This window comes from Salmo salar, chromosome ssa09 (genome assembly GCF_905237065.1).
Source record: "Salmo salar chromosome ssa09, Ssal_v3.1, whole genome shotgun sequence".
NCBI lineage: Eukaryota > Metazoa > Chordata > Actinopteri > Salmoniformes > Salmonidae > Salmo > Salmo salar.
The window spans coordinates 115,840,756-115,868,148 of record NC_059450.1 but is presented as its reverse complement, the minus strand read 5'-3'; the positions used below and the strand labels follow the sequence as shown (position 1 = coordinate 115,868,148).

At 44.5% G+C, this 27,393-nt stretch overlaps 1 protein-coding gene across 1 annotated transcript; it reads left to right on the top strand.

Annotated features, from left to right (window-relative positions):
• The first annotated feature begins 2,611 nt into the window (after positions 1 to 2,611).
• Positions 2,612 to 27,024, top strand: egln2 (egl-9 family hypoxia-inducible factor 2). Its single transcript, NM_001165346.1, has 6 exons — positions 2,612 to 2,759; positions 3,517 to 5,055; positions 22,215 to 22,334; positions 22,514 to 22,650; positions 24,895 to 24,962; positions 25,094 to 27,024. Exons 2-6 carry the CDS (start codon positions 3,769 to 3,771, stop codon positions 25,144 to 25,146), a joined length of 1,665 nt encoding a protein of 554 aa, NP_001158818.1. The 5' UTR covers positions 2,612 to 2,759; positions 3,517 to 3,768; the 3' UTR covers positions 25,147 to 27,024.
• The last annotated feature ends 369 nt before the right edge of the window (positions 27,025 to 27,393 follow it).

The window sequence follows — 27,393 nt, the reverse complement described above, 5'->3', positions numbered from 1 at the left end:
GACAGTCCGTGACGCACTGCGTATGTCCGGCTGGCTTGTAGCGGGAGAGCGCTTATGTACCCTATCACCCCATAAGGAGTAGTAGCTCCCTCTGGTGGTGTTATAGGAAGGCACCCTGTTTGTTTACATTTTTGACTGCTCCCTTGGCCTGTGGCCTGGTTGCGCTAGTGTTAACATATTTAATGTAAACTTACATTGGGGAGTGTTTGTGAGACAAGAGGGGGGCCTTGTAGGAGCATCCATCTGAACATTGTCTCTTCTCCTCTTTGGGCTGTACTCTGTTGCCACCGTCTTGAGCCCGGTACGCCGGAAAGAACACAGAGGTGCCTGAGAACTTGCACCCTGGAACAAGCTCAGGATTGGCGGAGGCAATAGAACTGCGCTTGGTGGAGGCCATTCTTGCTTCTCTGGCGATGGGGACACCGCTAGGCCATCCGCTTGTTCCTCCTTACCCCCTGGGTTGGGTTAGGGGCAGGCTGGCTCCTTGGTGCCATGGGTGGGAAAATACGCTTCTTAGACCAGGGGACCTGGTGTAGATGGGAAGCCACCAGGGGTTCGATGGGGGGCATGTGGGCAAGCCCAATCCCTGCCATGTCAACACAGTCCAACACCGACCCACCTTGGACAGGGTTCTTGGGCAAAAAATGTGTACTCCAGGTACAGGTAACCTCCTCCAAGCATTCTGGGAGACTGTTAGTAATTGCCCGTTTGGCTTTGGGTATCCTTTTACCCTCGTAGTGGGACGTGGTGGTCTCTGCTACTGCATTGGCCCAGGGAATCACCAGTTTATTCGCAGCGCGTTTGCACACGTCCTGTAGGTCCACACCGAGAACTGGTGGGGATGGCACCCCACCTGCATGTCCGGTTTCGGATTCCCCGTCAGGAGGCTTGGTGGCCTGGCCTGAGGGAATGAAGGAGTCTTCGTCTCCGTCCGATGATTCCGAAAGGAGGCTGTCGGAAAACCCTGTGGAATCGTTGTCATCTCCAATCAGGAAGCCCGGCAGGGAGTCCGCAAGGTCGTTGCTGGAGTCCTCCAACAGCGGGGCAATGGTGTCAAGACCCCATGTTAGGGTCCTGTTGACTCAGGTTAGCTTGGCGTGCTAGCCTGCGACGGAGGCTCTTCACAGTGAAGAGAGCACAGTGTGGACAGGAGCCGGGGGAGGCTTCCTGGGCATGTTGCAGCCCAAGGAAAGCGGAACACGCCAAGTGGGTGTCTTTGGCCAATATCTTGTTTCCACAGGACCAGATTCGTGCCTGGAGCTTCTCCTCATTTGGGGTGGGAGATGCTTTTGTCGCCATAGCTTGGATGCTATGTTTTTAGCTGTCAGAAAAAATCTAGTGTGGTAGGCTAGTCCGACAGCTAGCGATTAGTGGGTTACCTCTGATGATGGCACTCAGTGTGATGGCTGGATACCGTTTACGAAAAGACAGGTTAGAAAAGATAGCTTGGTGTAGCTAGTAAAAACATTTCTTGTTGGTAAACCACAAAAGCTAGCTAGCATGGTGGCTAGCTTGCTAACGAGTAGTCACTGATTGGATACAGCTAACTTGGTCGTGAACGAGTTAGCCGTGTCACAGCTGTACCCGTTTCTCCCTCAAATAATATTTCTCTAACTATGGTGAAGGAAAAGGAAAATTGTCACCACCACACAATCCCGATAATAGCGCCCGGCGAGCGAGATGTAAGCTCACGTCTGTGAACAGTTTAGCTAGTCCTGGAAAATGCAGTCGTGTTGACGTAAGCTTTCTGATGAAAAGCGAGAAGAGGTGTTTGAATGACTCAGAGACGCTGCTTTTTATAGGGTAGGAGGGACACCCTTCCCTGGCGCACACGTCTCGACGTCCAGCCAATCATGTCTGGCATAGTGCAACCGAAATGAATACTTGAAAGAGAACCAAACTGGTCTCCCTTAGGGGTCGTTTTGCTGCGCCAGGACAACCCACAGTTGAGCTCAGTTTAACGCTGATTGGCAATTTGTTTTAAATTTTTATTATTATCAAGGGAGGCCAAATGCTTGCTGGCATCAATCAATCAAATGCTACAGCGACAACATGTCATACGCTTTTGTTCCAGACAGCATCAGATACAGTACATAGGCTACACATACTGAGACAGGGGGTCGCTGTTTCCCTCACTCAGATGATTCCTCCGGGAATTGATGTTAAATTATGAAAACACAAAAGAGGAAAGAGACATTATTTTATATATTTTATTGGTCAAATATCTGGGGAAGTCTGCCTTCCATTGTCATCCATGAATACAAGCCACTGTTTTCCTTATATTTTAGATCCTAATATTACACTTTATGAATCCACAACATATTGAAGATGGCCTTATAAACTGTCTAAACACATGCGTGGAATGAATTTTATTTCTGTAGCAGTTTGGTGTCACATGACTTGTTCATGAGCACGTGTAATTGACAGGGTCGTTCATGGACATGAGAGGGTGAGCGAGGCAGGAGAGACAGAGAGAGATGCTAGTGGGAGTTACCAGCGAAGAGACACGGCGGGGAATGGAGCGTACTTTTTGTTGATTGAGGGGGACCTACCGTGCCTCCCGCGGCAGAAGCGGTAGTTCCCTCCCCAGGACAAGCATCAGTTTCCAAATTGAACCCCGGGTGGTGGACATATATGGATATTTATAGGTTAAACAAAGAAAATCGTCTAGAACATCACCAAGACAATCCCGGAAATAACAGACGTACCCTCAGCCGGTCACGTAGGCTACGTTACTGGAAGCTTTGCGTTACTGATAGGTAATTGTACAATCAGCTGACAGATAGAGGACTATATTTTGCCAGTGCTACTATTATTACATGCACGTTGTTGAATTGATTTCTGAATCATAGCTAAGCTCACTCCAAAATAATCCAATATAGGCTATCTGTATGTTGGAATGAATGCAAACACGTGTAGGCTATATGTCTTAAGTTATTGGCTATGCATGCAGGCTATACACTGTAAGTAATGTGAATGCATAACAAGGCAGAGTGGCATGCGTTCTTCCGATTAGCTCTCTGACAGTGTGTTTACCCCCTCATCGTGAAGTGGAGAATTATTATAACCGATATCAATATGACGACTTTAATGTGTTGTTATTGCATGAAATATATTGTCATAAAAATATTTTAGGATTGAACTGTCGTAACAAATCAATTACTATTTAACTACCCGAGTCACTATAGCCCCATGTCGGAATAGAATATATTAGTAGAATATAATTTGTAAAAAATATTTAAAGCTATTTAGGCCTATTATAAGTTGGTCAATAAATGTAGGCGACGCTACATAAGATATTAGGCCTACGGTTAAATTTGTCTACAAAGTGTAGGGTCCCTTACAGGTTTCTTAATTTATGGAATATGAATAGTCTAGGCCTGGTGGGAAAATTAGGCTGATTTATGTTTAGCTTGAGTATTTTGTCCCAAGCATGTGAGGCTATACGATTAGCCTACTTATTATAGGCTATAACGGTAATCGCAGTCAAGTAATTATTGTATCATTTTGTTTTAGAAACATTTCAAGCTTCTGAATACCAGAAAACATTTCAATAGAAGACAAATGTGAAACCATTTAAAGAAAAATCATGAACGAAAGAAAAACGGTGGCAATCAGACTTTTTAATATGAAACTTTCCAAAGCTGTGGCACCGCTCCTCTCGCAGCCTCGGCAGTTGTGCTGCACTCTCGCTCTCGCACGGTGGCTCCCGTAAAAAATGAGGCGAGGACGTGGGCTACGTGCGCATCTAGCACTAGACGAGATGAAATGGAGAGCTTGGAACACACGGACCTTTTAAATCCAAGCTCTTCCCACGGACACAACAGTTTTCCAGCCTCCGGTGAGAGAGTGACAAACGGTGAACACATATTTGGAGCTGCCGAGTTTCAACCTTTCCAAACCAACATGGGACTTAATGGACTAAACGGCTACTGCCAGGGCATAGCGCCGGTTGGGAGCGCCACGGCCGCGGAATTACTGTCTGGTCTGGCTTCAAAAACAAGTTCTTCCAGCATCACGGTTTTAAAGAAACAGTCGAATACTGGGCTGCCGTTCTATAATGGTGGGATTGTGTCTCCGTCCGCAACCATTGAGGGCAGCCACAGTGGGGTTTTGGCGCAAAGTCCCAACGGTTACCCTCCGCAAGTGAAAGGGGTGGGGGAGACATCCAATGGCCTTGCGCAACCCCTCGGCAGCAGAGCACGCCTCGTGGAGAATGGGGACAGAACACAACATGAGAAATGCATTCTTCTGTTGAAGAGGCCCAATGGTGACCCGCAGGTCAAACAGCTGCACCATCGGAAGCGGAGAGGTGAGGAGAACCGGGACATGGGTTCTGAGACGCCCAAAGGTTGTGCCTTGTCAGTGGGTTCAGGTTTAGGTACTCTAGGTATGATGGCCTATGGACCAGGTGAGTCGATAACCCCGGACTGCAAACGGAGACGAGTGGCGGAGAGCGAAGTTCACAAAGCGGAGCCCTCCAAACCCGGTAAGGCTGTCCTCCCGCTTGCTGCCAACGGCGACAACAGCATCAACAATAACCATAGCAACCACAACCACTGCGCCACCCCTCACCCCTCTTTGCCCGCCCCTCACAACAACAAGCTGCACCACAATGTACACAAGGTGACGCTGCTGGGCCCCGGAGTTGTTCCAGGCCAGATGTCCCCGGTGGAGGCCAACAGCATCCGGTCTCTACCGTTACCGGCCGGGGCGGGCTGGTCGGCGGAGAGTATCGCCCAGCAGTACATTGTGCCCTGTCTGACTTCCTATGGTATCTGTGTGAAGGACGGTTTCCTGGGGCCACGGCTGGGTGAGTCGGTGCTGGGCGAGGTGGAGAGTCTGAACCGCAGCGGGAAGTTCCGGGGGGGTCAGCTGGTCAGCCAGAGGAGCATCCCCTCACGGAATATCCGTGGAGACCAGATCGCCTGGGTGGAGGGGCACGAGCCGGGGTGCGAGGGCATTGCCATGCTGATGGCACACATCGACGAGGCCGTGATGCACAGCGCTGCCAACGGGCAGCTGGGGGACTGTGTCATCAATGGACGCACCAAGGTGAGAGATCTGGGAGGGTGGGGGAGGCCCGAGGGGCAGGGTAGCAGGTAGAGGCGGTGGGTTTGAGGACAGGAAGGGACGGCGTCATCAATTGGGGCACCAAGATGAGGGGAGATGTGGGACGAGAAGCTGGGGAAGAGAGAAATATAGAATTGTGGAAGGGAACAGGATGAGCTGGGGACTCAATGTCATCAATGGCCATATCATGCTGAGAGGAGGATGAGGAGTGAGAAGGAGGAGAGACTGAAATAGAAAGGATTAGTACCAATGTCAACGTTTTATATAATTCTACGCCATAGATGGGGGGGGGATTAGCTGCGATGTCCCATTTAGATGACATCATCAACTGTGATCCTGAACTGGCGCTATTATATCACTGATAAAGGGTGGGTATGTAATCCTGTCTGTTCTCCTCCCTGTCTGATTCAATGTGATAGGGCCACACCCTCAGGTTACTGGGGCCATAGCTGTCCTATATGCCCCTGACTTCTCCCATGCCAGTGTATGCCCCTATTGTCATGCCACTGTTTATGCCAATGTTCTCATACCGCTGGCAGCAAGTCAACCTTCTGGAGCTATCTGGTCTGAGATCGGTGTTTCACTAGCTTTGAAGACTGTTTTTTCAATCGCTCACCCGTACGCAAACAAGGCATTCTTGTGGCTGGTTTGGTAAGGTTGTGTGTGTGTGTTTGATTGGTTGGTGTCTGTTCGGATGGCTGTGTACGTTTGATTGTTTGCTTGCCTAGCCGATCGTAGGCTACTTTTGTATGGCTATGTACGTATGCGCTTGTTTGGATCGTTTTTGTCTTTGTGTGTTTGAGATTATGAATGTATGAAAGAGTGGTTATTTTTAACCATCCTTAGCATAGCGTAAAACGTTGATGTTACAAGCTTAGACAATGGCCAGACATGACCGACAGGTTTGGGTTCAATTCAAATTGAAGTCACTCAATTCAGGAAGTAAAAAAAATATATGAATGAATAGTTTCTCCTTTTCAGTTTATTAAGAATTCACTGAAAAGCCCTGTTCAATTATTTAATTGGAATTTCAGTTGACTTCCTGAATAGACTGACTTTCATTCGATTACCAAAGAGCGGTAGTTGGCTGCAGTGCTGTAAGCTGTCAGTTAGCTTGCTCAGTGACGCAGGTCTGGATATTTGAGCCAGGTCCTATGTCTGTCCTGCGTATTATGTCACGGTCCTACGTCTGTCTCGCCCAATCTCACTGCATTCTCCCAGGTTTCCATCCCACCCTGACCCAATTTCTCAGCCCACTCAGCCCTCTCCCAAAGCAGGGTTCAGACCTATCTAGTCCTTGGTTCAACTAGACTAGAGCATGGTTTGAGTCCTGCATAAGCCGCAGTACGTATACTGAATATAACCCTATGTGTTCACTGTAAGTCACTTTGATATAATCTGCTAACTAGTGACTGTTGTATTAACATATCTCAGTTGTTCACTACTGCACCTTGACCCCAGGGTCTCCCGCTTATCAGTGGGGTTAGCCATTGCAGGACTGTCTAGACTTTGTTACGCCACATTTACTCTAAGAGCTTGAAGTGAAATATTTATTTGAAATATTTGAAGTAGCCAGGGGTGGTTCTGGGGGGGGGGGCAGTGCCCCTGTGACAACAATTTTGGACCCCCTTATGGCCCCCCTAAATGTGGAGTATGAAATAATTTTTACATAACTAATTTTTGCTATCATTCTTTTTTTTACATCCGTTATTAGACAGTGGCAACGCGGAACACTAATGATTATGAACATGGTCTTTTGCCTGCTAATGCCTGCAATGCAGTGAAGAAAACGATATGACAACAATAACGTCTAATGTAACTGGCCCGTCTAACAGTACAACTGGCCCCAGCTTGGCCCCCCCCAGTTGAAATGGTCTAGAACAGCCACTGGAAGTAGCGGTGGTGGGGATAGAAGTCGTGGTAGAGGGCGTAGCACTAATAGTTGTGGTAGTTGTAGCCTTAATATAATTAGTAGTAGTAGCTATAATGTAGGGTACTACTGGTAATAGTAGTTATAGTTGAGGTAGTTGTAGCCTTAATATAATTAGTAGTAGTAGCTATAATGTAGGGTACTACTGGTAATAGTAGTAATAGTTGTGGTAGTTGTAGCCTTAATATAATTAGTAGTAGTAGCTATAATGTAGGGTACTACTGGTAATAGTAGTAATAGTTGTGGTAGTTGTAGCCTTAATATAATTAGTAGTAGTAGCTATAATGTAGGGTACTACTGGTAATAGTAGTAATAGTTGTGGTAGTTGTAGCCTTAATATAATTAGTAGTAGTAGCTATAATGTAGGGTACTACTGGTAATAGTAGTAATAGTTGTGGTAGTTGTAGCCTTAATATAATTAGTAGTAGTAGCTATAATGTAGGGTACTACTTTTAATAGTAGTTATAGTTGAGGTAGTTGTAGCCTTAATATAATTAGTAGTAGTAGCTATAATGTAGGGTACTACTGGTAATAGTAGTAATAGTTGTGGTAGTTGTAGCCTTAATATAATTAGTAGTAGTAGCTATAATGTAGGGTACTACTGGTAATAGTAGTAATAGTTGTGGTAGTTGTAGCCTCACTAGTGGTGGTAGTTGGGCAATTCCATGGTAACGGAATTACGCTGAGACTCACATTTCACTTTAAAATGTATACCGTACAAAAACCATTGATTTCAAAGTTGAACAAACCATAGAACTCTATGCACAAGGACTACTTTGAACAATTTCACACAAAGTTTTACAAAAACACATTACATGAAGAACTGTGCAGATACAAAGTTTAGTAACCAAACAAATCTGAGATTTTATCAAGCTTTGCAGTCATTGTGCTTTGAAATCAATGTTTGTTTTTTGTTTGGCATACATTTTAAAGTAAAACAATCTGAGTATTTCCATTATAGTGGAATTGCCCAGTTGTAATGTAGGGTGGTAGTAATAGTTGTAGCTTTAGAAGTAGTAGTAACTGTAAGGTAGAATAGTAGTAATAGTTGTAGCTTTAGAAGTAGTAGTAACTGTAAGGTAGAGTAGTAGTAATAGTTGTAGCTTTAGAAGTAGTAGTAACTGTAAGGTAGAATAGTAGTAATAGTTGTAGCTTTAGAAGTAGTAGTAACTGTAAGGTAGAGTAGTAGTAATAGTTGTAGCTTTAGAAGTAGTAGTAACTGTAAGGTAGGGTAGTGGTAGTCATAGTGGTACTGCAGTACTTGTGGATTTAGCCTAGCGTGCGAGTGGGGCACCAGTTCCAAGGTTAACAGGGTGTGTGCAGTAGAGATGTGAGGGGTAGCAGCAGTACCAGTGTTCAGTGGGTCAGAGCTGTCAGAATACATTTGGGATCTACACCTCTCGTGGGGTGCAGTGTGTGCGTATGTGCTCGCGCGTCTGTGTACACTACATTATCAAACCGCAGCAGTGAGGTGACCCCGTCGGAGAAGTAAAGAGATACACCTTGTCCCCACAGTGACATTCTTTCTGTAATACCCAGACACCATGTGTTTGAACAGAGTCGTCACTCTCCCAGTCATCAGCCCTTTGCTCCTCTGTCATGGAACTGACTATTCTTCTTCCAGGTCAAAGGTTATGCTTGCTCTGGTCCATGAGTGTGGCAGGCAGGCAGCTGATGTTAAATGGGTTAGTTGAGCCACAAGCCAATGTCCTTGCTCATATGTTCCATCACAACTCCCCTACTCTTGCCTTGGCATACTGTGCCATCTTGAACGGAAAGAATGTCCGTGCTGTGTGTTATGTGATGTGGTGGAAGTGAATAGAACAGTAGCAATGAGTCATAGATCAAGGTTTGAATTGAGGGGGTGGAAGTGGGCGAGGCAAAGATTAGAATAACAGAAAGGGAGGGAGGAGTTCGGCTAATTTACAAGGTCATTGCGCCAGCAGTTCTCTGCTCTTTAATCTTTCTTCTTTTTTTTTTAAGGTGCAATATGCAGAAATTTCTCTGCCATTTCCTGGTTGCAGAAATTCTACTAGTTTGCCTAATTTCAGTTTGTGACAAAACAAGCAATATATAGTGTAGAGCATCATTGTACCAACTAAACTGCTGTGAAATATGTTTTCAATAACCAAAAATATTGTATTTTTAGGTGTTAGAAGTAAAACGTAAACGAGGCAAAAACTAAACTTAAGAAAGGGGAGCATAGAAATAGTGCACATAGAACAGATCTACCGCTTCTAGGACTTGCTTTCAATGAGAATGACAGATCTATAATGCATATTTCTATGTGAATTTAGTCAGGTCTCCCAAAAAGTTACATATTGTAGGTTTTAATACTTTTCATTTATTGTTTTTTAAATCGCAACAGAATCACAACAAAAGCTATATACAATTACCCCCAACCTGAAACTTGCTTTTGTTTTTTTGTTTTCCTATGTTGATCTGTACGTAGCTCCGATCTGTATTAGCCTACTGTCTATATGGCTCAGTAAGTACTGTCCCCCACTATTGTTTCTCTCTAGTGTTATGTGTATATTCTTTCCTTTTGTCCTTCTTTCTCGTTGTTCCCCCCCTTCTCTCTTTCGGTCCTCTCTCCCACTCCCTTTCTCCTGCGCCTTATCAGCCCCTCTCTAGCTTCTCTGCCAAACTATTTCCCCTCCGTTTCCTTGGTAACAGGGCCATACAGAGCGTAGCACTGCAGTGTGTGTGTGTGTGTGTGTGTGTGTGTGTGTGTGTGTGCCCAGAATAATGCCACCATAGCACCAGCTGGAGCTCAACCCAATGCACACTCAGCAAACACACACCAGCTCTAGCTCCATCCAAGCACAACGCAGCAGCGACAATATATCACAAGAAAAGGTGCAGAGAAAGAGTGGTAGAGCGAGAGATGGGTAGAGAGAGAGAGAGAGAGTAGTAGATGAAGAGAAGAGTGGACGAGAGAAGGACGAGGAAGATATCTTAGGTAGGGAGAGATGGATGTGGTTTCGAAGGAGTGAGATGAGAGGTGGTTCAGAGGGATAGACGGCGCACGATGCAGCAGCGCCAGCCGTATCATAATGAGTGTCTGGTGCAGTGTGCCCTCAGATGCCCCTCCCAGAGAGCCAGCCGCGCTGCTGCACACAGGAACAGCCAGGGAGATGCTAGCAACTAGCATTTAGCCTAGCGCAGACACGATCCAGTACCAAGCTAGCTGCTAAGACAAAGAGATATGTAAAACAAAGGATGAGAGCTTTATATAGGCTTTAAGGTACTGAGAGGCTCACACTGCTCTCACTTCCTATCCTTACCCATTCAGTTTACAGAAGCCTGAATGATAATGTAACCATTACACTCGAATGCAAAAACAGTTTTAAAGATGAGCATTTACTTTCCTCTGGGTGACCTCCTAGGGGATTTTAGTGCTTGTTGTTTGTCCTAGGAGAGTGGGCTCTGGAAGAGCATGGTTCTTGTGATCTCGTCGTGTTTTGGAGCTTTGTACAGCAGGGGTTGATGACTCATACTGACTCAGAGCAGTCCGGACTGCGGTTCGGTGTCCTATGCCAAACGGTCCCACATCTTTACTTACTGTATGAACACATGCCCACTCACCTTTCAAGTGATTCTCACATACGGAGAGCACTTCCCAAGCGCAGTCCATCTTGGGTTTGAAATTCAGTGTGTCACTGTTTGTGTCTCAGTGTGAGTGTGTTCTAGTGTGTGACTGCCTGTGTGTTTACGTTGTGTTTGTTTGCGTGTGTGGTCTCAGATTATGCTGACAGTAGACTGGGTCGGTTGCGTATGTGTTTGCATAAAGAGTCACACTGGGGGGGGGGTAGTGTGACGTTCTGATTTACAGGGCAGGGGACAAAATGAAACAGAGTACATAGTATAAATGACTGCTTTGTCAGGTTACTGGAAATGGGGGAGCACACACACACACAGAGACACACCCTCAGCCCTGTGGTTAGTGTGACTCAGGCAAGATGGGGTCCATCACCAGGCATGACTCATCAAGGCAGATCAGCTTTTACTGCTGAGTTGATTTCAGTATGGAAACTGTGAGAAGATGGCTATACGATTAGAGAGGTGAAGAGAAAGATGGAAATATAATGGGATTTAATGGTTGAATATCCAATAAAGTTTATTTCACTAGAAATAAACCTGTAACAATACACTCGTATCTTTTCCTATTTGCTTCCAATAGTTCACAGGCGGGCATGGCGCATTACTTCATCAACTTATGTCAGTGTCAGCTCAGCTGGTTAGTCAGGCCCGAGACTTACTGCAGGTCCACAGAGAGCCATAGAACCCAATGCACCTGTATCGATCCCTGGACAGGCTCCATCTGTTCTTAGCTCAGCCTTACTGACTCATCCAGAAATACACAGGCCGGCTGAACACACAGAGTTCACCTCAGTCCAACACATTTATCACTGTCTGATCGGCACAGAATTTGCCATCACAGCCCACATCAGCCCAGTCCAGTATAACCCACACAGGCCCACTTCAGCTAAGCTCAGCCTGGCAAATCCCCAGCCCAGTATACACCTACCTATCCCAGTGCTAGCTAGTTAACCTAGCACTACCCTGATACTCTCCCCTCTCTCCTGTCTGTCTGTGTGTCTGTCTCGTCAGGATCAGGCCCTGTATTTGTTCAGCCTTATCTCCCTCCTGCCTCTGTCCTCCATGCCCCTTATCTGCTGGCAGTATGCTATGCGAGCGTGCTCGGCCCTTTTTATTTTTCTTCTTTCCAGGAACAGCCTGTTCTCTCTCTCTCTGGCCTTCATCTTGGCAGGCAGGCATGCGGGCAGAGACAGGAGGCAACGCTATTAGGGCATTAATGCTGGTGCCAGTGGTGTCCATTAGATTGGCACAGAGGCGCCGAGAGATTTGAAGAGAGATTGAAGAAGGCTGATCTGATCGCGACACGTCGGGTCATGCCGTTTGAATGAGATCGGAGGGCTGGGAGCAACAGGAGAGGAGAGCGGCAGGGATGCCGTTGTATGGTCACGGTGTTTGTGACATTCATATGCCGGTTTGACTGACTCAGTTCTGGTTGACTACTGGCTTAGATCTCTACTAGCTCTTGTTTGGACTGTGTCATGTCTATATGAACGCTGGTGTACAAGAACTTAGTTTTTTCAGCTTTGTGTGTGTGTTTGTGCACGTGTCTATATCCTCCAGACTAGGGCTGTGCTGTGGCACGGTACATGTTAATTGTGGTTAAGTATGCAACAGTTGCACGTGCTCTCAGGCCAAAAAATGTGCACTTATAAAATACTACATGCATACATGCAGTGGGCTGCAATCTTCAACATCATGGTCAGTGCAAGCACCAAACATATTATTGGCTGCATATCTACCACTAAGCATCAAAGATCTATTGGCTGTATATCTACCACTAAGCACCAAACATATTATTGGCTGCATATCTACCACTAAGCATCAAAGATCTATTGGCTGTATATCTACCACTAAGCATCAAAGATCTATTGGCTGTATATCTACCACTAAGCACCAAACATTGTATTGGCTGCATATCTACCACTAAGCATCAAAGATCTATTGGTTGTATATCTACCACTAAGCATCAAACATTTTATTGGCTGTATATCTACCTCTATAGTGCTTTTCCCATTTGTTCCGTTGACATTTTGGTGAGGGTAATAAGTGAGGTTAGGGGATGCGAGGTTAGAGGATGCGACTATTAGCGACTAAAACATTCTGGAAGCCCGCTGGAAGTGCTTGACAACATATAAATGTTCACCAGCATTTCTCTGTGCCCTGACACTGATTGCTTAGCAACAGAGCAGAGTGAATTGAGACTGTGATTTCCATCTCAATCCCAGATAAAGAGCTCTTCCACAGTGAGTCAGGATCAACGCAAATGCCTTAGTAAGGCCATTCTTTCCCAGAATGCAACACCACCACCCATGGTGCTGATGACATCATATTTCCCAGAAGCAGCCTGACCCTGTCGTGAATGAACACCCCCCCCCCATCTGTCAAAACACAATACATAACATTAGAGCAGCCAGCCGTATTTTGAGTGTTCTTAAAAAACTACCGTACTGATTATACCGTATATGTTCACTAGCCAAACCTTTAATCAAGTCTTACTTACAGTCCATGTCCTGTGTGTTATACACCACAATGTTATCAGTTGAATTATGTAGCCACGTTTAACAGTCCCAGTACAGTAAATCACATCGGGATTACTGTAATGTCTGTCCTCTACACACTGACTCCTGGAGGGACTTCAGATGAGCTCTGTCCTGGCTGTGTGTGTGTGTGGGACTTGTTGGTGGGTAGAGATCAGCGGGTTGGGGCTGGAGTCAGAGGTTAATGAACACACACAGCATGTGAGCGTCGCGTGGTAATGAGGCGAGACGATGGTGGCCGGCAGGCTGGCCAGCCAGAGAGTCACACAGGCAGAAGGGAACACTTGTACTTTGGCCTGTATCACTCTTCCATAATGAGACTGAGCCAGATTATGGTTTGACTACAGATGGGCGTATTTGGGCGACATTTTGGTATCCTGTGACTGTTCACTATGTCGGATATGATTATTGGGGTGTGTATTTGACACAGCTGATTTGCATCATGGTATGCAAAAGGCTGACTGGCACTGTAATGGATTCAGTGGATTTGAACATGAAGGACTTTGTCGTCACTTTGTATTGAAGCTTCTGGGCTTGACAGTTCTGGAGTGACACTGAATGATACTGTCTTCTCTCCCTGCTCGCTCCTCATTCCTTGCTGATAACTGAGCCAATATTTGTCTAACTGAGCCTAGCTGGAGTGAAAGAGGAAGTCAGCCCTCCGCTCTTCACCAGTGTTTACTCTTCCCCCTTGTACTCTGTGATGGGCTTGGAGAGGGGAGGAGAGAGAAAGGAGAAGGAGCTATGGAGGGACAGAGGAGAGGGAAGGTAAAGACAGAGAGAAAAGGAGGAATCATGACATAATTATTAAGAGAAGGGAAGACCAGGTGAGAGAGAGAGAGAGAACAAAGGGAGGCAGAGAGAAAAGGCAGTGGAAGGGTGAGAAAAGAGAGGCAGAGTAAAACAAAAGGGAGAAAAGGTTCTTGTTCAGAGTCGGTGAAGGGATGAGGTGTACTGTACTCTCCAGGGTCCTGATCTGTATCGTGATAGAGTATCTTTGCCCTGACAGAACACACCGTCACCGGGACCCTGATGGCTTTCTCTCTCACATTCCTGCTCTCACACACACACACACACACACACACCAAACCTGACCCAAACAACCTCCCCAGCAGAGATACAAAGGCTAGGGGCCCGATTCCGACTCGAGTTAAGCGTGAGTAAATGGACCGTAATTCAATTTTTATGCACTTCTCTATGCATATTCTGACCTTGAACGTAAGCATGAGAATAGCATGCTTTTCACCCGCTATTCGTTTTGGGTGGAGATGGAATAAATGAAGGTGTGGCAGAGGTGTGTCTACAGATACACCGTTTTCTGACCTTGATTTAATTCCCTAATAATTACACAACCTTTACGAGCGATGAAACCAAGAATAACGTTTAGAGAACCTACCCGGGTTCCAAGTGGAAACCTACTTCATTTTTTCCCCGATAGAAATAACACCATTCTCCATGCTTGATAAGAGCTAGGTAAATGAGTAATCCATTTGGATAAGGGAATTGTAAATATAAATGACACTTGTTTTAGTTATATTTTAACTTGTAATCACCGGAGACAAATGTGAAACCGGTCGTATGGCAGAAAACTGAAATTATGAAACGCTGTGCCAATATGCAGAATTTAAATTGTATGGCATTTTTAACTTTCAGGGATGGGCACTCTCGAATATCTTATTTATAGGCTACCCTGACTTTCTCTGTTTACTATTTCTGTCATGTTAAATATTACCCACTATCAGTATCCACCGTCAGTAGGCCTAATAACAACAACACATATTCAACTGCCAATTTACTGTTAGTTTCATTCAATTGGTATAGCCTACATTATCATTCCGTTTACATTGTTTAGTTTACCTTCATTTGCTTCCTCTGCAAAATGACGGCCAAGTGGTTGACTTGGGGGCAGTTCCACAGACACAGATTTAAGACTAGTCTTGGACTAAAAAGCAAGCTCAATGGATAATCTTTTGAAAATACTTTTTATTTCAGTATTAGGCTTAATCTGTGTCTAGAGAAACAATGGCCTCTGGCTGGCATTTCCCCTGCTAGGCAAGGCTGTGTTAAAGACTCGTCCATGTGCTTCTCTAGAGATGTGTGTTTCTGAACGGGCTGGGAGTACACATTCCTTCGCTGCACGCAGCTATGCGAAAAGCTAACACCACAAATCACCAACACCACATATCACATAGGCTGGGTTTACACAGGCTGCCCAATTCTCAACTTTTTCCCCCATTTTGACCAATCAGATCAGCACTGAAAAAGATCTGATGTGATTGGTCAAAAGACTCATTAGTGGGAAAAAAGATCAGAATTGGGCTGCCTGTGTAAACGTAGCCACATTAGCATGTCTAAATCCAATACCACACATGGTGAACACACATTACGCATGACCTTGTTCAATACTAATCCTAATAATACTGTGTCAAAGGCTCTGATCCAACACCTCTAGAACACCAAAGGGTGGTTCACTCATCACTCATCAGTATCAAGCCCACTGTCCTGTCCTCCACAGGACCAGCTAGTTAGTGTTTGAGTACCGTCTTGAAGACGATAATCCATTTCTTTCTCTATAATACAGTTCTTAGAACAGTCCGAGTTTATAGTAATGAGTGACCTGTAATGTATGCATGCGGGTTAGAAGTGGAGTGGTCCTACACAACAATGTTTAAGACACAGAGAAATCATTGGGACACTGACTGTCTCTATACAGAACCAAGTGACTCTGAGTGAGTACAGTAACCTATATGGTGCCCTATGGAGTGGAATTTCATCCCTACGAACACCAGTGAAGGGGTTAAGTAACCATACACACAGCAGAGCCATACCACGTCTACTGCTCACCGCCTAAAGCCTCTTACCTGATTGGTGGGTAAAGGTTTCGGCCCACTGATGATACGGTACAGGCTCAGTGGAATGGGGGTGGCGACATGGCTGCCATACCCGGCCATTATGGCTTAAAGGCACAGCGTCTAGTTTCACAGCGCAGACTGAGTGTGCATGCTTCACTCTTCACACTATTAAAATGGTCCATGGCACAAAACCCTTACTACAGAACCGCCGTCACGTTAGTAGCCAAACAAAACCCTAACCCTTGTAGTCCTACAATTACAGGTTAAGTGGAAGCCCTAAAGTTGGCTACAGGGAGGCCCTTACTCTCTTTATCATCTTGCTTAACTCAACAGTGCTCTCTCAGAACCCATATATAGGGTAAACCGTGCTTGGTCCCTGGTGAGGAGGATGGAAGTTTCCCAGCTCCCAAGGCCAGGCCAGGCTGTTTCCCTGCCACCCTACCTCCCAATGCGGGGGTGTTCCAGTTGCCTCAGGGGGAGGGAGTGTCTGGGTTGTGTTTTTATAACACCTCTTAAAGGGGAACTGCACCTGCTGATTTGGCCTCTTTTTTTCCTATTGTTCCTCAAGAAATGCTGGCGGCCATGATAGAAGCCAAACATGGTGTGGTTTGTTGTGGGTCCTTGCCACCACCAAGACACACCATAGAGTACCACAGTATGAGTCATAATACCCTCAACCTAGCGGTCAAAAGAGGGAAATGGTTCCAATCGTTTTTCCACCATTTTTCCCATAGGAGATATTAGAAACGCTTAAAATAAGGGCTGTGTTTTGTGTAGACTTACCCTGGCATGACAATATGATAACCGTGTAAATCTCTCTCGGACAAGGGGACTTATGAATATAGTCGGCAGTATTTACACCCCCCAAAATGTTTTACGTTAATTAGCTGCTAATGTGGCTATCATAAAGAACTACAAATGCCATGATGATTTGGATTAGACTGCTGAATTGTGGCACAGGTAAGAATCTCTGGATTAACTATCTAATGTTAATTAAATGTAGTCATTAATAAATTGGCAACATTTCTTTAAATGAACAATTCTTTGAACTGTCTTGTGCAAGTTTTAAATGGACACAATAGCTGTTAGCAAAGGTGTCAGCTAGAGATGATGTGCAGGAGCTTGCAGGGATTTGTAGTGTTGCATGATGTCTACTTTGATGCTAATTAGCATTTTCGAATCGGAGAGTAAATAGAGCCAGATATACTGATAAAAGTCACCTTGTCCGAGAGAGATTTACACGGTTATCAAAACATCACGACAGGGTAAGCCTACACGAAACACAGCCCCCTTATTTGAAGTGTTTCTAAAAATCCTCTATGGGAAAAATGAATGGTGGAAAAATTATTGGAACCATTTCCCTGTTTGACCATTAGGTTTCCAGGGTTTCTGAATCAAGTGCACCTACCGCCAACAGCGCAACACAAATAAATGAAAAGGGAGTGCAAGCCTTTATTGTTGTTGGCTTTCATCCAGAAATGTTTGAACATCGGCGAGTCGATTACCACTGATGTAGAATAAAACAACCATTTACATAATACCATAGAAATAGCGTTCTGCCAATATAACAATGTGCAGCTTTCATTGTCTTTCCCAGCCGATACAGATACTGGTGGTGGTAATGGGGCTACCTTGGCAAATATATCAGAGTGGTCATACCTTCCTGTGTGGTGCCCAGTATACAACAGGAGTTTCCTGATCCTGGTGTAGAATACATAGGGTTTCTCCCTCCCCATATTGACTGATTTCAATTCAATAATTAAAAAAAAGATGAGACATCATTCAGAGACATCAGTATCAAGCCCATCTGTCCGTCATCGCATCATCTTACAAGTTTCCATGTGCTGGCTCCATACATGTTTCTGTGAAACGCATACACACTCAGTCACTGTTCAGTTATGCCTCAGGATGGCATGTCCTTTTCATTGGAGTCGAGGGAGACTGGCAAGGGTACTTGTGTCGCATTACACACTTTTATTCGGAGGCCTTGCCAGACAAGCTGTAAAAATAGCAAGTGAACAGTGAATACAATTATTTTTGGAGGTCGCTAAACCATTTGCAATCACATTGCTGGACATGTAATGAAATCCAACTTTGCTCCTTTTGGTAGGTCCCGGAATCCATTCATGACCAGAGGATCACTCTGGCACCCAACTGTGCACTTTGTCTATCAGAAAAACAGGGTCAACGAATGTCATCGTCGCTCAATTATAAACATTCTGGAAGCTAATTCTAAGCTTTACATATGTAGACTGACTGGGTGCAGATTGGAGTAGATTCAGTCCGGTGTTGCCGTTACACTATGTAACCAACTGTGACATGTTTTGCTATGGCCCTGGGTTGGTTTAAGTTTGTTTCTGCTAGTTAGTACACTATTGTAGTCATACATGAGTTAGCTAATTAATACCACCATAGCTGCATCCAATATTAATTTGTGCACTAGACATAGGTTGCACATCAGAGGCTAATGTGACTGTAGTCGAAATTACACTAACTTAGAGTGGCATGGAAATACGATGGCTTTACTAAAGTAGGCAAATAATTGTTTGGGAACCATTTTGCCATAAGATGTCAAATTTTCTTTAGAGAGATGGCAATGTTGCCATTACTGTTAGCAAAGTTTGTCAAAAAAATAGCTAGCTAGCAATGTTAACGTTAGCTTGTTAACCTGTTGGGGATAGGGGGCAGTATTTACACGGCCGGATAAAAAACGTACCCAATTTAATCTGGTTACTACTCCTGCCCAGTAACTAGAATATGCATATAATTATTGGCTTTGGATAGAAAACACCCTAAAGTTTCTAAAACTGTTTGAATGGTGTCTGTGAGTATAACAGAACTCATATGGCAGGCAAAAACCTGAGAAGATTCCATACAGGAAGTGACCTGTCTGACAAGTTCTTGTTCATCTTGGCTCTTTTTATTGAAGACTGAGGATCTTTGCTGTAACGTGACACTTCCTACGGCTCCCATAGGCTCTCAGAACCCGGAAAAAAGCTGAATGATATCGAGGCAGCCTCTGGCTGAAACACATTATCGCCTTTGGTAAGTGGCCGATCAGAGGACAATGGGCTTAGGCACGTGCACGAGTCGACCCCATGCATTATTTTCTTTCATCTGTTTACCTAAACGCAGATTCCCGGTCGGAATATTATCGCTTTTTTACGAGAAAAATTGCATTAAAATTGATTTTAAACAGCGGTTGACATGCTTCGAAGTACGGTAATGGAATATTTAGAATTTTTTTGTCACGAAATGCGTCGTGCTCGTCACCCTTCTTTACCATTCGGATAGTGTCTTGAATGCACGAACAAAACAGAGGATATTTGGATATAACTATGGATTATTTTGGACCAAACCAACATTTGTTATTGAAGTAGAAGTCCTGGGAGTGCATTCTGACGAAGAACACCAAAGGTAATACAATTTTTCTTATAGTAAATCTGACTTTGGTGAGTGCTAAACTTGCTGGGTGTCTAAATAGCTAGCCCTGTGATGCCGGGCTATCTACTCAGAATATTGCAAAATGTGCTTTCACCGAAAAAGCTATTTTAAAATTGGACATATCGAGTGCATAGAGGAGTTCTGTATCTATAATTCTTAAAATAATTGTTATGCTTTTTGTGGACGTTTATCGTGAGTAATTTAGTACATTTTTTGTAAATTCACCGGAGGTTTGCGGGGGGTATGCTAGTTCTGAACGTCACATGCTAATGTAAAAAGCTGTTTTTTGATATAAATATGAACTTGATTGAACAAAACATGCATGCATTGTATAACATAATGTCCTAGGTGTGTCATCTGATGAAGATTATCAAAGGTTAGTGCTGCATTTAGCTGTGGTTTGGGTTTTTGTGACATATGCTAGCTTGAAAAATGGGTGTCTGATTATTTCTGGCTGGGTACTCTGCTGACATAATCTAATGTTTTTCTTTCGTTGTAAAGCCTTTTTGAAATCGGACAGTGTGGTTGGATTAACGAGAGTCTTGTCTTTAAAATGGTGTAAAATAGTCATATGTTTGAGAAATTGAAGTAATAGCATTTCTAAGGTATTTGAATAACGCGCCACAGGATTCCACTGGCTGTTACGTAGGTGGGACGATTTCGTCCCGCCGACCCTAGAGAGGTTAAATAGGCGTCCCGCTAGCGGGACACCTGTCACCAACATCCGGTGAAATTGGAGGGCGCGCAATTCAAATAAATAATCGTAATATTAAACATTCATGAACATACAAGTATCTTATATCATTTAAAACTTAAATTATTGTTAATCTAACTGCGTTGTCCAATTTACAATTGGCTTTACAGCGAAAGCATACCATGCGATTGTTTGAGGACGGCGCCCCACATCAATGTTTTTCAACCAGCACAGGCTTCATAAAATCACAAATAGCAATTAAATAAATCACTTACTTTTGAAAATCTTCCTCTGTTTGCAATCCCAAGGGTCCCAGCTACAACATGAATGGTTGTTTTGTTAGATAAAATCCTTCTTTATATCCCAAAATATCTGTTTAGTTGGCGCCATCGATTTCAGAAATCCACTCATTCAACATGCAGACAAAGGTGTCCAAAAAGCTACCGCTGAACTTTGTTCAAACAAGTCAAACTATGTTTCTATTTAATCTTCAGGTATCCTAAAATGTAAAGAAACTATAATATTTTCATACGGAAAGAAGTATGTTCAATAGAAAAGTAAAATTAGTAAGTGTGTGTCCTCTTCACCGCGAGCCACCAGACTGATTTTGAAACGGGAGTCTTTGTACAAAAACTCATAATTCTTGCTCGTTTCTGAAGAAACAAGCCTGAAACAATGAACAAAGACTGTTGACATCTAGTGGAAGCTATAGGAATTGCAATCTGGGTGCTGGAATTACATAGAACCCATAGCTTTCCATTATAAGATCCTGAGAGCTCAACCCCAAAAAAATCTGGTTGGTTTTTCTTTGTAATTTTTCCTGCCATATCAATTATGTTATAGTCTCAGTCATTATTTTAACATTTCTAGAAACCTCAAAGTGTTTTCTATCCAATGCGACCAATTATATGCATATCCTGGCTTCTGGGCCTGAGTAACAGGCAGTTTACTTTGGGAACGTCAGTCAAGCGGAAATTCAGGAAAATAGACCTTAGCTCTAAGAAGTTTTTTAAAATACGGTGGTCCTCTCAATCTTAGTTAAGCTAGCTAAAGTTGGAGTATTCACAATCATGACAATCGCAATCATGATGTTATTGTGTTTCCAAGCCAAATCTGAATTGTATTGAGGTAGGCTAATGTTAGCTAGCTAGCAAGCTATGCTAGCGATAATGGTGATAATGATTATCAAAATATACATAACAAGATACATAACCAGAAGTCTATTGTCTAGCTACCAGTATACTCACAACCACTGGGGACCAACGAACTCCCACCTATTCTGCATGATATAGGGTCCTTTGGCAGGGCATGCAAACCATAGTTGTTGGCTATGCATCCTGCTGGAAGCATGCATTCCATGGTCAATGTGTATAGGGCTTTTCAGTGTCAAAAGGGTGTGATCCTTTGAATGCATTGGTTGGGGGTGATGAAACAACCAAGCCCCATTCAATAAAGGGAAGCGAAGTGGGCGGAGGGGAAATTTTAAAGTGGAGCTTGGCATAATTGTAATCCAAACTCAACCTTCATTTACTCGTTGTAACGCACTGAGGTTCCAAACTCCGTTTTAGACGAGACTGACTTTATGACCAAAATGATCATATTTACACTTTTTAGTCAATTTTGACACTAGAATAAATGTTTCTGACTCATATCGATGCTGTTTTCAAAGGGATTAGTTGTTTTTCAGGGGCAGTTACTCTTTTAAAGGCAGTCTGGAGAAGTGTGTGTCCCCCTTTTCTCCCCAATTTTGGAGAGCCAACCGCACAAATGTGTCGGAGGAAACACCGTTCAACTGGCGACAGGAATCAGCCTGCAGGCACCCGGTCCGCCACAAGGAGTCGCTAGAGCACAATGAGCCAATGAGCCCCCTCCCGGCCAAACCCTGCCCTAACCCGGACTACGCTGGGACAATTGTGTGCCATCCTATGGGACTCCCAGCCACTGCCAGTTGTGGCACAGCCCGGGAATGAACCCAGGTCTTGCACTGCAATGTAGTGCCTTTGACCGCTGTGCTACTCGGGAGGCCCGAGGTGTGTGTTCTTACTGTAACCGACTGTAACATCCCCGTCTTCTCTCCTCAGGCTATGGTGGCCTGTTACCCAGGTAACGGCACAGGGTACATCCGTCACGTGGACAACCCTAACGGTGACGGCCGCTGCATCACCTGCATTTACTATCTCAACAAGAACTGGGATGTCAAGGTACAATGGAACATTGAGTCTCATACATCTAATCTACTGTACTTTATAGTCCCACCAGATTTTCCCTGTCAGCCATTTCGAACCGGCAACCCTCTGGCTACTCACCTGCCTCTCTAACCTCAAGGCTATGGATAAGGCACTGTGCATCTAACATGACACCTATTTGTGTGTGTGGTCAGGTTCAAGGAGGTCTGCTGCAGATCTATCCAGAGGGGAAGAGTGTGGTGGCCAACATAGAACCGCTGTTTGACCGTCTGCTCATCTTCTGGTCTGACCGCAGGAACCCACATGAGGTTAAGCCAGCCTACGCTACACGGTGAGTGACCATACACACACACACACACACACACACACACACACACACACACACACACACACACACACACACACACAAGGAAAGGCTATACGGACACGCTTGGTGCACAAATTGATGATGTATGTCACGCAGCTGAGAGTCGAGTGGAGACAAACAGATTTTTTGGTCAGTTCAGTCATTCGTCCTGATGAGCTCTTCCCAGCTAGCTAATTTATGCTTGTGGCTAGAAAGTTCAGTGAGAATTTCAAACTTGTCAGCCGATGTTGGGACTTGTGTTCAGAATCATTCAGTTTTTAAATTAGTATTTAAAAAAAAAAAAAAAAAAGTTTTACTATAATGCCGTAGTTGTAATTTTTTGGGTGAAAACCATGCTTTAGCTGTCATCCTGGCCTGATATTAGCTACACTATCTAGATACTTCCCTGCTCGCCAAGAGGGCCCCTTGGTGTTGTTGTGTTGCCGGCATGCGGCACAAACTCTTCCCGTTGAGCAGTAACGTTAGACTGTATCATGTTGACACCCAGGTGGTTACTACCACATGCAGTACTGTGTATTTTTTCTTGTGTAGGCTGCTATCCTACTCAAAATAAAGTGGGATGGAACAAATTGGCTACATTAACCCCTCGCCAGCGACATGCGATACGGCTGCCACGTGGGAAGCAACTACAAAGCACCTCGATACAATACCGTTGCACCTGCTTGTCGATCACGTTAGCTAATTGGCATGTCACGGTGACATCCAGATGCTGACCAATACTAGAAAGTTATTTCTCCCTCGCATATCTAAATAAACATCTCTTTCTTTTACCTGTTTGAAGTAGCACCGTGCTACTTTTGTTGCCAGGATAACCTAGCTAGCTGGGAAGGGCTCATCAGGATAACTGACTGAACCAAATCCACTCAACTCTCAGCTGCGTGACATACGTCATCTATTTGTGCACCAGGCGTACCCGCATGACCTCTCCCTCCGCACACACACACAAATGCATGCTGACATGGACTCACACTGGGGTCAGAGAGGTGATACAGAATGTACATTTACAAAGTCACTGCATGCTCACTGAGACGCAATGCATCCAATCTCACACACACACACACACACACACAAATGTCCCATAGGTATTGTATACTCAAACAGAGATTTACGATGTACTAAGGCACACTAAGTCATTCCCAGAGAGGTATTTGGATGACTCCCACTGCTTTCAGTTCCCTGAAAGTGTGACACATGGTTTGACCATAACCACATCCACTCAACCCCCCCCCCCACACTTCCTCTCTCTGCCGAGCCGTTACAACCTTTAACCCACTTTATCGCCTTCACACACAGTACAGTATCTGTTCACTAAAGGCTCCTAATGGTGTTTTGGAAGCTTTTACCTGCTCTGTTAAAGGGATACTTCAGGGTCAGATGAACTCATGGATACCATTTGTATGTCTCTGCATCCAGCATGAAGGAAGTTAGAGGTAGTTTCGCAAGTCAATGATAACTAGCGTTAGTGCAATGACTGGAAGTCTATGGTATCTACTAGCATGCGCTAACACTCATTAGCAAATTCCTTCAAACTGCACGCAGACAACATCAAAATGGTATCCGGGAGTTCATCTGACTCTGGGGAAGTAGATAAAGGGCTTCATTGCCAAAATCCCGACGTATCCCTTTAACAGATTATAGATCCACTCTCATGCTGATGATCCACTGTTGAGAGAAGTATGAACTCAGCCAGAGCCTATTCAGACTCCTGCCTGATGTTGTGATCATGCACATGATCCTTTCAAATAAATACTGAATGCTGGAACGCAGTAGTCAGAAGTACGCCACAAAAATTTGACACGTGATTGGCCTGATTCTAGTTCATTAGTTAGTCTTCTCCTCTCTGTCTGACAGCTGGGGGGTGAGGTGGGGCTCAGGACAGGAAGAACGTATTTCCTGACTGGGATTGGGGTCAGGGGTGGAGGGAGGGAGGGCGGTTGGTTCAGTTGCAGCTCTCGTGCTTGAGGGAGAGAGACAGGAATAAACAACACAACCCCACTGAGAAGCCCCACAGGAGAGGCAATGACCCTGAATTAACCCTCCACTGACCAAAACCAGCTCAGACTTAACCCTCCACTGACCTTATATAGCACAGGCTTAACCTTCTCCTATTCTGTCCTATGCTGTACTATACTGTACTGAATTAGTCTGTACTTGCTTGTGAGCTGAGAATCTCTGTTGTCAGTCTGATCAGATCATCGTGTGTTACAGCTATGCCATCACTGTCTGGTACTTTGATGCCAAGGAGCGGGCCGAAGCCAGAGAGAAGTACAGATTGGGTGAGTTACAGTTCTGAATGTCTGACTTACATGTAATAGCGTGCATGAAACGGTTGATGCACTTTTGTACAGTCCATTTTTCAAAAAGTATTTTTGACTCTTGGCTCCACTGCCATTTCTTGTGTCCATAGCAACCGGACAGAAAGGTGTTCAAGTGCCCGTCACTCAGAACAACAAAACCTAAATCTTGTTCAATCCCGCCCCAGTGGTTTTTGGATGTGTATGTGCCTACCTGGCCTGCTTTTGGAAATCTTATTCTGACACTGTTAACTATCAGTTAACTATCACTGTTCCTGCCAGTCATCTGAAACAGCTCTTTATTGGTTGAGAGGAGATACGGCAGCATCTGATTGGGCGGTTGAGGGAAAGAGGGCGGAGATAGAACACAGTGGACTCAGTTGGTGAATGGAGCGAGGCAGGGTCAGACTGACTCAGGTGGCATTAGGGCCAAAGAGGATGAAGATGACTATTAAAAAGACAACAAACAGAATGGACAGACTCTTGATTTTGCCTTATCAATAATCAGTGCTATTATAATCAGAAATAAATCTTCTTTGCTCTCGCAAAATTTTCAGCTCAGTCAAAAGATAAGGGGTAACATACAATAGATGTTTCTCCAATCAGAAAGCAGGCCTAAGGAGACAGGAGCACCATCTGCGGGGTCGGAGGAATACGATTGCATCTGGTTTTCAGGGGAAACTGAAAAAGAGCCTGGGAGTTGTCTTCTGCTTTTGGACATTAACAAGACGATACTCCATCTTAACTCCACCTCCACATTTACTAGATTGGTTCAACAGTGCAGAAGAGAGCCTCCCCCATGTAGTTCTCTCCTCTCATCAGGTTAAGACAGTTAGGGAATTGTGATGGGAGGTCCTGATATTCACACGCATCGTGACACATCCAGCGTGTTGCCTCAGCTACACCCAGCCATCAGTAAACAACACACCGTTAAAGAGGAAGTGACCTCACAGGAAATGGTCCTTGACATATCATAGAGTAGTGTGGCATTCAGCTCTCCCAGCATTCATGTTGTTGGAGACCCTGTTAGGGTAGCCACCTGCCACCAGTATACAGAGAAGACTGAAGACTCTCTTTATCGCAGAGAAACATGAAGACTCTTTAACTCAACTTTTAACTCAACTAGTCAACAGAAGAAAAGTGCTTTCACAGCCTCATCGATAATGTTTGTTCATGTGACAGTCAGTGAGAAAGGAGTGTGTCATGTCAGAAAGCAATGTAACAATTCCAAGAGCGTGTTTTTGTTTGTGAACGTTTTTGAAGACGACACCGACACTAAGGTGAGTCGAAGGCAGGTCGAAACAGGGTTTGCTGAATGTTATAGGGTGTAGGTGTGTGTGGGTGTGTGTGTGAGAAAATGTACTGTACAAGCAACCCTGTTGCTAGTACCTTGGTGGTCCCAATTGCACCTGTAAGACCTACTCCTCCCTATACGGAGACTAGAGGCTACATCAGCACTATCATCACCTACAGTGCATTCTGGTCAACTCAAACATACCTAAGCCAAACCCTCAGTCAACCTTGTTATACTGCACAGAAGCAAATGTTAATGCACAGAAGGGTCTGTGTGAAACTACTGCAGTGTCTCTCTGTTTGTCTTACTATACTTGTGGGGACTAGAAGTCTCCACAAGAATAGTAAATAAACAAAAATTTGACTATGGACATTTTGTTTGTCCCCACAAGGAAAAAGTATATTTCTATGGGGTGTAGGGTTAAGGAAAATATGATTTTGATTGGGAATCTATTGTGCCCCCCCACAAGGTTAGTTAAATGTGTGTGTGCGCACACCCTGGCCTTGAATGGGGGTGGGGATGCGCTTGACTGTGATTGTGTGTGAGATAGACTGGGTAAGAGAGAAGTAAAAATATGACTTCAGAAATGCTATCTCTGAATGATCAGTGTAAATTTAGAAACTGCTTTTATGCTGTGGATAATATGGTTGAGATGCAATAGTGACTAAAACAATGAGAACAAAAAATGTTGCCTCCAGTTTTTTTCAGACATTTTGCACTATTGAATTAAAACGTGTTTTTGTACAAGAATACTTTTTTTGCCTTCTTGAACATGGAGTACTCCTTTCTGATTCTGGACAGAGTCACCGATACCACAAAGAGCAGGGACCCTGACACTGTCTGGACATTCAGGGGAATTATGAACACTACACACACACACACACTGAGGCCATACAGTAAGAAGTCCACTCTCTGACCACAATCATGCAGCCATTTCCTCTCCCAGACCTGTTTCAGCGGGGGTGAGGGAAGAATAGGGAGGTATAAAGATGGAATGAATGACAAGAGACAAACAGAGAGAGTAATGTAAAACTGTAGTGGGTGGGCAGCTTGCATGTCACTACAGAGTTGAGGAGATCACAGTGTGGTCACACGGTGTTCCGAAGACCAGAATGAACT

Coding starts and splice junctions, on each gene's coding strand:
- egln2 (NM_001165346.1), top strand. CDS start 3,769: ATGGAGAGCTTGGAACACACGGACCTTTTAAATCCAAGCTCTTCCCAC. Junction 22,651..24,894: donor AAGCCAGCCTACGCTACACG/GTGAGTGACCAT, acceptor CGTGTGTTACAG/CTATGCCATCACTGTCTGGT. Junction 24,963..25,093: donor CAGAGAGAAGTACAGATTGG/GTGAGTTACAGT, acceptor TTGTGTCCATAG/CAACCGGACAGAAAGGTGTT.